Source organism: Pteropus vampyrus, unplaced genomic scaffold, assembly GCF_000151845.1.
Source record: "Pteropus vampyrus isolate Shadow unplaced genomic scaffold, Pvam_2.0 Scaffold336, whole genome shotgun sequence".
Lineage (NCBI taxonomy): Eukaryota > Metazoa > Chordata > Mammalia > Chiroptera > Pteropodidae > Pteropus > Pteropus vampyrus.
Window position 1 is genome coordinate 1,430,664 of NW_011889117.1, and position 10,324 is coordinate 1,440,987.

The 10,324-nt window shown below is 33.2% G+C and overlaps 1 protein-coding gene and 1 pseudogene across 2 annotated transcripts in view; both read left to right on the plus strand.

The window, feature by feature from the left end:
* Positions 1-10,324, plus strand: part of ITCH (itchy E3 ubiquitin protein ligase) — a 149,355-nt gene that overhangs the window by 80,720 nt on the left and 58,311 nt on the right. For both annotated transcript variants that reach the window (XM_023522193.1, XM_011378287.2), the window contains exons 4-6: positions 3,780-3,921; positions 5,246-5,370; positions 6,303-6,440. In XM_023522193.1, coding sequence (XP_023377961.1) covers positions 3,780-3,921; positions 5,246-5,370; positions 6,303-6,440 — 405 coding nt within the window. The remainder of the gene's footprint in view (positions 1-3,779; positions 3,922-5,245; positions 5,371-6,302; positions 6,441-10,324) is intronic.
* Positions 5,033-5,151, plus strand: LOC111730839 (annotated as a pseudogene).

A 10,324-nucleotide genomic window follows, 5' to 3' on the forward strand; every position in this document is an offset into this window, starting at 1 on the left:
CTATATATTTAGCTTTGATTGCTTGGGGACCAGGAAGGTCCTTCATATTTAAATTTTAGAGTCAAGAGTTTATATTCAGTTCTGCCTGGCCAGGACATAGTTCTGCCACAGAGGCCTGTCATGACTTCTGACCACAGAGGGTAGCACTTGCCTAACTGGTTTTATTGCATACCAGCTTATCATACTGCTACTTTACCTGGTCTCAACACCCTTACTTGTTTTACCTTGTTCACTATAGCCTCCTGGTTCCTGAGATGGGTTGGGTAAGCTAAGGAGTCACTTCTGTTTTCTTTACATTTAAATTGTCAAAGTTTTATTTTGTACCAGAGATGTAGAACTGAAATCAGGTCATAAAACATTGACCTTAACAGAAGGATCAGAAGAACACTAATATAAATCACAAAACTATATATATATGTATATGCAGTAGATTGTGTGTGTGACTATAAAGCATGACTATAAAGCAGGGAACTTTGTTTTCTACCTTGACTAATCCTTTGGTTCAACAAATGTATTAAATGTCTCTCAGGTTTAAATCACTAAGTGGTATAGAAGTTACAAAGACTGGCTACATCCTTGCCTTGAACAGTATTACAGAGTGAATTAAACAAGTAAAAACTAATAAACTTAGTAAAAACAAAGACAGAATGAAAAACTGTAGGAGCCATACATAAATATTCAAATGCTGTGGAAGCATGGCAGCAGGAACAGTTTAACTTCTTAGGTTTAAAAAAGCATTCAATCAAAGAGAAGGAAGCTTCTGTCTCTCAAGTAATAAGATTTTATTGAATAGAAAAGGGGAGCAGGATGTAGCACATACAGAGGCATGAAAGTGCATGGCCCTTGGGAGGGACAGCAAACAGCTTAGGGGTGGTTAGCATACCAGGGAGCTCAGCGAGATTTGGTATAGGAGGAGACTGGAATGATATATAGTAAACAATGCAAAATGCCCCAGAAGAGTTTAAATTTCATTTTGCAGGCATTAGAGAATCATCAAAAAGCACTGACATAGTCATGTCTGTTTTAGGAAGATAATTCTAGTAGCTGTAAAAGATTGGATTGGAGAAGTGAGAATAAAAACAGACAGTTGTTAGGGGCCTCTTGCAGCAGATGACATGATACTGACATTTTTCTAGTTCCTTTTATTTTTCCAGTTCATAATTTACAGATCTTTTATTCTTTTGATTAACTACAGGAATTTAAATTTCAGGAAGGTAGTACATTGATATATTTCATAAGAGGACTATAACAAAAGTTTTACGCAATCTAAACTGAGATTTGAATACTTAAATAATTTCTTCTATCCAGGCTTTGCAGTGATCCTTGGTCAAACTTATAAATTTTGTTCAGCTTGTCTTTTTATGTGTAAAATTAGGATGATAATACCTATCTCACAGAATAGTCTTGAGTATTGAAATGACAATACTTAAATGCCAGACACATGGTAAACACTAACAGTTGGTGTTAGTTTCCCTTACCTTTTTTATTTTCCCATTAAAAGTTTCCTAAAATGGCTTTGTGGAGTTGGGTGGGATTATGTGTCAAAATAGCTTTCCAAAGTTTAAACCCTAAAAAGCCACTGAGGGCAAATCATTTCTTACCTGTCAAGCCTACAACTCCCCCTGTGTTTTAGGTTTAATCAGTTTTTCAGGACCACAAGAGCTCCTGAAATACAGTGGGTTTATGCATAGTTGTTTGCACTATTTCCCCTTTTCTCAAACCAGAAATGTATTAAAAATAGTATTAAATGTATTAAAAAATATTTTTCTTTGGCAATTCTGTAATTACATTTGGTTTTGTGTTAAGTATTAGAGCTTTATAGTACATATTAATCAGAGAGGTCTTGTCCACAAGTACTTGAATATTTCCTGTTCTGGAAAAGATTTTTTACTTAATGTTTCCACTTAAAAGCCTCACAAGCATCTCAAATTTTATATATTCATTATAACACTCTTGATTTCCTTCCCGTGCCACCCTCCTCACACTAGTTCTTTTCTAGATCTTTTCCATTTTATTAAGTGACATCATCTTCTATCCACTTATACATGCCAGAAACCTGGGAGTTATCCTTCCTGCTGCTTTTCCTCAACTTCCTCATAGAATCTAATCCTGTTGGTTCTCCTTAGAAAATACTTATCCTTCCCTTATTTCCATGTTCACCACCCTAGTCCAAACCATTGTCAATATACATTACTATAGTATCTTTTAACTCCTACTTTTGTCTTTCAACTTACTTTTCCTACAATAGAGTAATCTTTGTTAATCCAATCATCTGTATCCTTGGTGCTAATAACAACACCTAATATGTGTTGTAGGCACCCAGTAAATTTGTTGAATGGCACTCTTAAAATTCTCAGTGGCTCCTTATTGCCTGCTTTCCCAACATTGTCTCTTGCAGCTCTTCTTATCTTTGACAGAATTTTTTATTTTGGGTGGGGGGTAATACATATTGATTTCAGATCAGACTGAACTTTATTATACCACATATTTCAAAATAATGATGAAGCCCTAATTTATAGAATATGCATACATTGTTAGAATAGTAAATCTCTAGCTGGCTTGGGTGCTACCAAAAAGGCACAGAAGCACAAAAGGACAGTATTTGATCTGTGAGAAGTCAAGAGATTCAGTGCTGCCACCCCGAATTGTGTCTGCTAGGATGCCCAGACAGTCTGTGCTTTGGAATGAATGTTGAATTTCCTGGATAGCTGCTATAAAAACTCACTAGCAACTCCAAGGGCCCCTTAACCTTGGTGGGCTCTGACATTCTCTGAACTTTTCTGTCGGAGTAGATATCCAGGTGATAGAGTATTTCCTTGGCTGTGATCACCACATTAATAAGGAAGCAATCAATGAGTTGTCACGTATGGGAACCATGGGTTGCTCTCCTAGATTTGAATCTTCTTCTTGTATCTTCCAAGGGGCTTACAAAGGGCTATTTTATGGCAAAGGTGACTAACTCAGAGGTGAAGGGTAAGGAGTCAGTATCTCAAGATGCACGCGTTGGAAGCTCTTGTTAAGTTAGTATGAGACATATGAGATACTACAAGTAATCTTAGTTTGTAATTCTCTACTTCCAGTGGCTTTCCAGAGTGCTTAGAATAAAACACAAATTCCTTATCTTGGCTTAGCTAAAAGCGTTCTTATCTCATTTACCATTCTTATTCTTTTCTGATTGCTATACTTTTCCTCAGATATGCCAAGCTTTGTTTGAAATGCTTCCTTTTTCCCACCTCCATTCTTCACATGATTAGCTCCTTGTCATTTCAGTGATTGCTTAAAAGTATTTCCTCAGAGGCCTTCCTTACTACCAAGTCACATTCTGCCACGTTAGTCTGTTTTTTCATCAGAAGGACTTTTCTCTAACTAGGATGTTATCTCCTTAAGGGCCAGGGCCTTTTCTACACCATACACTCCTCTATCCATATTAGATATTAGAGCAGTATCTGATACATGGTAGGCATTCAAATATTTGTTGACCAGGTTTGTCAGTGTACTTTTGCATTGACCTCAGAGTTCTTGGACTATTGATACTGACAGTGGGAATTGATGATACTGATGGGAATTTGGATGGTTGGTGTGGGGACGTCCTATATTGATTTACTAGGGTAGAAGGAAATGCAAAGGTCATTAGTGAATAAAATTAGTAAATATTTTAGAGTAAACCTGCTTCTTTGAGTAAAAGTAATGTTTTATTTAACCTTTATGAAATTAAAGTGATTTGAAGGATGGACTGACATCTCAAATTATTGAAATGTTTTCTCTTTTCTTTTACTTAGTCATTTCAGCAAAACTTAAAGAAAATAAAAAGAATTGGTTTGGACCAAGTCCTTATGTGGAAGTTGCAGTAGATGGACAGTCAAAGAAGACAGAAAAATGCAACAATACGAACAGTCCCAAATGGAAGCAACCCCTTACAGTGTAGGTTTGAAAGTATTTTCTACATTACATTTTGTTTAGTAGATGAGCAGAAATACAGCTTTAAAAAAGTTTCTTACTTGTTTGCTTTGTTTCTTCTCATCTTTCCCCCCCATGTTCCTAGGATTCTTTTCTCTAGTTCCCTTTTTGTTTCTCTTTAGATAACTTCCGTTTTTAGGTCATTGGCCTAAAAAGATTTTTAGCAGCTCTTTCCTTAACTTAAGGTTGAAATAGGGGGCTATGAGTAGTTTGCTTTGTTTTTTTTTTAATTTAATTTTTTAAAGTAGTTGATTTTTAAAAATTATTATGCCCCCCATAGAACCTACTCAGAGATTTTCTTTCTTTAAAAAAAATATACTATTTATTTTATTCTACAACTCTGCTTTTATCCCTGACATACGTGGTTACCTTTCTAGTTGAGTACATACAGTTCTAATTTCCCTTATATAGCTACATAATATTTCTTAATATGAATGGACTATCACTTATTTTACTAGTTCCTTATTGATCAGTTGGTTTCTAATGTGCTGTTAGATAGTGTTACAGTATAAATCCATGTACATGTATCTGCATGTTGGTGTTTTTATCTCTAGTATGAATTCATAGAAGTAGGATATAACTCAATGTCAGTACTTACTGACAGTGCCCCAAATGTTGATATTGAACACTCATTCAAGGGAATTATAGGTTAATTTTAATTTTTTAAATCAAAATGGAAGAAAAAGCATGATTCAGTAATATAGCATATTTGACTTGGGGACCAAATGTATATTAAAATGTAGTTCAAAATGTAACTAATTGTCACCACATCAAATAGAAACAAATTGCTTTCATTATTTAACATTGGGAATTCTTGCATTTTTTTTCCCTTAGAGATAGAAACCAGTGACTAAAAAAAAGTTTTGTTTCTAAATGGTGAGATGAGGCATTTGAAACTATAAGCTCTTCTCTTCACATGATACATACTTATGTGGACAGTATTTATTCCCAATAAATGACAAAACAAATTGGATATGCCTATATTATTCTTTAAAATGGATTTTTGAAGTTCTAAGGCATCTTAATGTACTTTTTGATGAATTTGAACAAATGAGTGAAATTTAAGAATTTACTGGTCTATGGCCATGCCGCCCTGAACAAGCCCGATCCCGTCTGATCTCGCAAACTAAGCAGGGTCGGGCCTGGTTAGTACTTGGATGGGAGACCACCTAGGATTACCAGGTACTGTAGGCAAAAAAGAAAAAAGAAAAAAAATGTAATTGTAACTTATTTAGAATCCCATCATGATATTAAATGAAATATTTTTTTCACCTTTCTTCACTTTTAGTATTGTCACTCCTGTAAGTAAATTACATTTTCGTGTGTGGAGTCACCAGACACTGAAATCTGATGTTTTGTTGGGAACTGCTGCATTAGATATCTATGAAACATTAAAGTCAAACAATATGAAACGTATGTATATAAAAGTAGTAGAAATTGTGCTCATTTGTTTGTTTTTCTGTAGGAAATTCATATGCTAAACATATAGAATGACTGTGTTCACTATTAGTTTTTAAGTTTACTTAAAATATTCTCCATTACTATAATATTAATGGAGAAGAATCTTAAACTATTTAAAGCATTCTGAGTAGCCTTGGTTTTGTCATTCATTTTGGATCTGATGTTTTAAATAAATATTTCTGCAGTAAATAGATATTTGTTAAAATACTATATAGTCGATCATGGAAAAGTAAAAAATATGGAGCAGAGATGAAGTAAAAACAATCCTACTTCAAAGAGACAAATACAGTTAATGTTTTGACAGATTTCCTTTCCAAATGCTTATTTTTAAAATTTCCTCATTTTAGATGGTTGTATTTTTTTATGTGTAGTATATATTATATAGATATATAAAAACCTGAAATGTACTTGTTTTGATTGATATATCATGATTTTAAAACACAAATATTTTCTGCCTCTTGACTATCTGAAACGTACTTCCATGAATTTTATTTCTCATTTAGGGCTTATGAGATAATCCATTTTTAAGTGATACATTTTCACTCAATATAATTCAGGCATATATTGCTGAAAAATCTTGGTTGTCATGGATCATTTTATGTGAGGATAGAATGAATATAATAAATGAGGTGATTGAACTGTTAGCATTTTACATTGTGACTATAAAGCATTACCAAATTTTGTTCCATTTTAAAATGTTTTGGTGTCATGAGGCCTGAAACCTTGCTTGAAGAATGTTAAAATAATTTAAATACATATATAGTGAGCAATATGTAAATTTTTTTGTTTCTGACATTTTTAACATTGGGTTTTTAACAGTTAAGATGACTTAAAGAAAAAACAATGACTTTTGTTCTGTGTTCTGTAATTTTATTTTTTTTCAGTTGAGGAAGTAGTTGTGACTTTACAGCTTGTAGGTGACAAAGAGCCAACAGAAACAATAGGAGACTTGTCAGTTTGTCTTGATGGGCTACAGTTAGAGACTGAAGTTGTTACCAACGGTGAAACGACATGTTCAGAAAGTAAGTAATCACTTTTGTTATAGGACCTTTAATGATTCTTCTTACATCAGCCACTGTAGTATGATGTATGTAATCATTGCTATTCTTTTTCACATTAAAGAAATTATTTCCTCTTTAAAAAGACATTAATCATTATAAACATTTTCTTTTTAGTGTATTGTTTCTGTGAATAAAACATTTTTCTATAAGTTCAAAGGCTAGCCAAATAAAAGTTGAATCACAGTTGGCCCTATGAGTGATGAAATGATGATTTGTAAAGTATTTGTTTTGTAGGTGGCAGTTAATGTGGCATATATGATGCCACACCCCCTCCAGTGCCAATGACAGACATAGTTTATTGTCTTTAGCGTGTCTGGTTGAGTTTAAATTTGACTTAAAATCCTTTTTAGTACTGTACTGGACAGCCAATACAAGCTGAAATCCATTTGCCATTCCTTTTTCATTTCTGTAGGTTTACATTTACAGAGATGTCTTTGCGTTATAATAATGACAGAACCAATTTATTATGTGTTATCTGATATATCTTACAATGTATGGTTTACTAGTGTTTGTTAAAGGGAATAAACATTAACTGTAAATTGAAAGAAGTTTGATGGCACCCAAGCCGTGCCTGAACAGCTAGCATGCTTAATGAAACTACTCCGTGGATTCTCTCTAGATCCTACTCCCCTCTCCCACTCCCTTTCTTACTCAGGGAACAAGTGAATTTTCACTTGAAACAGATTTTAGAGGCTCCAACACAAAGAATAGATTAGTGGTTTCTTTGATTAGTCTGACAAAGATCTTTTTCGTTTACTTAGAAACTGCATTATGTAACATTTTACAGTTATCAGGTGCTATTTATTTTGTTTCTACTTTGGAAGACTTCCTAGTTCCTCTTAAACTCATGACCTTTTTTAATAGCAGGACTTTCAAGATAGTCTTGGTATATCTTTGGGGTTAATGAGGGTGGAGAGAAATTTCTGAAATGGTCATACTGTTTCAGAGTTGACATGTTCATTTTAAGTGACCACTATTCACTGGACCTCTATAATAGTTACATTTCTCTATAAATTGGATTTTTAATGAAAGAACGCATATATAGGATGGTTCTTAGAAGAAATCTGTTCTTGTAGACATGGATATTTTTCATTAATTTTTTAATAATGTAAATAAAAAGAAAGTCTGAATTTTGATATGGAAAGTCCCAAATAATATAGCTTGCTATATATTTAGGTATACTATGAAAATTGGTACTTAATAAATTTTGGTTCATGCTTTTTGGTGGATAAATTTTCTAAAAATGGCAGTTATGTAACTAAACCTATTTCCAGTGAAACAAAATTTACTCAGCATGTTTGTATGTTCTTTCCACTTTTCTTCAAGCTTTATTTAAAAATTAAAGAGCTTTATATCCCACCCTACCTCTCTCACCCCTCTCTCACTCAGGGAACAAGTTTACTATCCAACTGAGAGTCTTAGTTGTAACGTTTTCTTTGATGCTTTCTTATTTCTCTGGTTTAGAAAGTAACTACATAAATTGACCAGATATTTTCCTTTAGTTCAGGGGTCCCCAACCCCTGGGCCATGGACCGGTACTGGTCAGTGGCCTATTTAGAACCAGGCCACGTAGCAGGACGTGAGCAGTGGGTGGGTGAGAAAAGCTTCATCCGTATTTGCTGTCACTCCCTAGTGCCTCAGCTGCACCTCAGATCATCAGGCATTAGATTCTCATTGGAGCACTGGTCCTTGGGGCCAAAAAGGTTGGGGATCGCTGCTTTATTTGCCCTGAGAATACTTGCAGGGGGTACTTGCAGCTACAGCATTTACCGTGAGATAACTCGCGGATTACAGTCCTAATTGTACCCCTAAAGTTTGCAAATATCTCGCTTTTATTATTATTTTCACATCACTCTGGTATATCAATAGTCTTTGGAAACAAATGACATTCTATTTATAGCATTCTGTTTTTAGTAGTGGTATTTCCATTTACAGAATATAGTAATTTTTGATTGCTGATAATGTCAAATCCTAGAAAACATCACATTCCTACGCATGATGTTAAATTACTGCTGGCAGCAAGCTGCACTTTTTTTTTCTAAACAGGAAAAAGGTTAAAAACATAGTTACATCTGCTTTTGTAAGTCTCTGGGAAAAAGCTTTTATTTAATTTGCTGGTTATGTAGACTTACAGTTGTAGCTCTCATATATAAATTAACTCAACAAATTGAATGTAGGCAGTTATTCATATCTATAAGAACTTCCCATTATCTCTTTTTTAGTTCTTGGGCAGATGGTGGTGGAGTGTTAATTTAATACCTGTCTTCAAAATATGCATCCATCAAGATATTATTATATATTATTGCCAAAGACATTAGTTTTCCTAAAGAGAAATTTTACTCTTAAATTTATGATTATAAAATAACATTCTTGTAAAGTTCTGTAATTTTTACAATATATACTCTGGAGATGTATTTAAAATTAATTTGGGGATAGTTTTTGGCGTACGTGACCTTTGGTTCTTATTGTGTGTGTTCCATTTCATTTTTTATCTCATCTTTCTTGCATTAGACTCTAGTTTTTATGATTCCTTTTAATTTTAGGGTAAATACCCTTTTTATGTGTCACGATATCTGTAATGTTTCTTAGCAGTAATAGAAATTCTAAGAAATAGCCTAAATGTTTTGCTTCACCAAATATTCAAAATTACCAGATCTCAACTGAGTCCAGGTACCAACTAATTATATAACAGAGAGAAACTTTGCTGTAATGGTGTTTTTAAAAATTTGACTTACATTTGAACATTTTTTATGTATCCTCAGAATATTAACTTACTGTCCCAAAAAAGCCAGTAAAACTCCCTTTCTACACTTTTATGTATTTATCTTACTTTACTAGTGCTACTTAAAAAACTGAAGTATTAAGGGTATAATATGATCATTGTTGGTTTTGACTAATACTTTACTGTAGTCTTCATTCATTTTTACAATTTAAAAAGCATTTTGATTTATAGTATCACCTGTAATATACATAGTATATATTCTCATATTTATGCTATAAATATAAGATATAAACCAGCATAATGAAATGACCACCCTGAACCTACCACATACTTCATTATAATAACATTGATAGTATTATTGTATACACCTGTAATTTCTTCCCTGCATCATTCTTTTTTTTCCCTTAGAGATAATCACTATTCCTAATTTTGAATTTGTCATTTCCTTATTTAAATTTTTTTTTTAAATAACATATGCAGGTGTCCCTAAACACCTGCCATAACTATTGAGCTCCGCAAAAATAGCAGTTTTCTCTTTTAAGATTTATCCATATTATTGTATATGTAATTAACTTATATTCACTGCTGTATAATAATAATGTTGGATAAATATACCACAATTTATCCATTTTTATGCCAAAAGACTTGAGTGGTTTCCATTTTTTGGCCATTATGAACATGTAGGGATACGTTAAATGTTTTTGCATTTATATATGTATATGTCTCCTGGTACACAGGTTAAAAGGTCTGTGTAGGATATATATTTGGGAGTAGAATTGTTGAGATATAATGATATATGCATTTTCAGCTTTATAGTATTATTTCTTCAAATATGCCCCTTTTTTGTTCTTTTAATTGAAGTGGCATTTATATAACATACAATTAACCTTATAAAGTATACAATTCAGTGTAATCACAATGATGTGTATCCACCACTTCTCTCTAATTTCAAAACTTTTTCATCACCCCAGAAAAACAAACCATTGCCCATTAAGTAGTTACTCCCTCCTCCTACCCATCCCCTGCTAATCACTAATCTGCTTTTTGTCTCTGTGAATTTACCTATTCTGGATATATCATTAAAAAGCAATCATATAGTCATATAATATCTGATCTTTGTGTC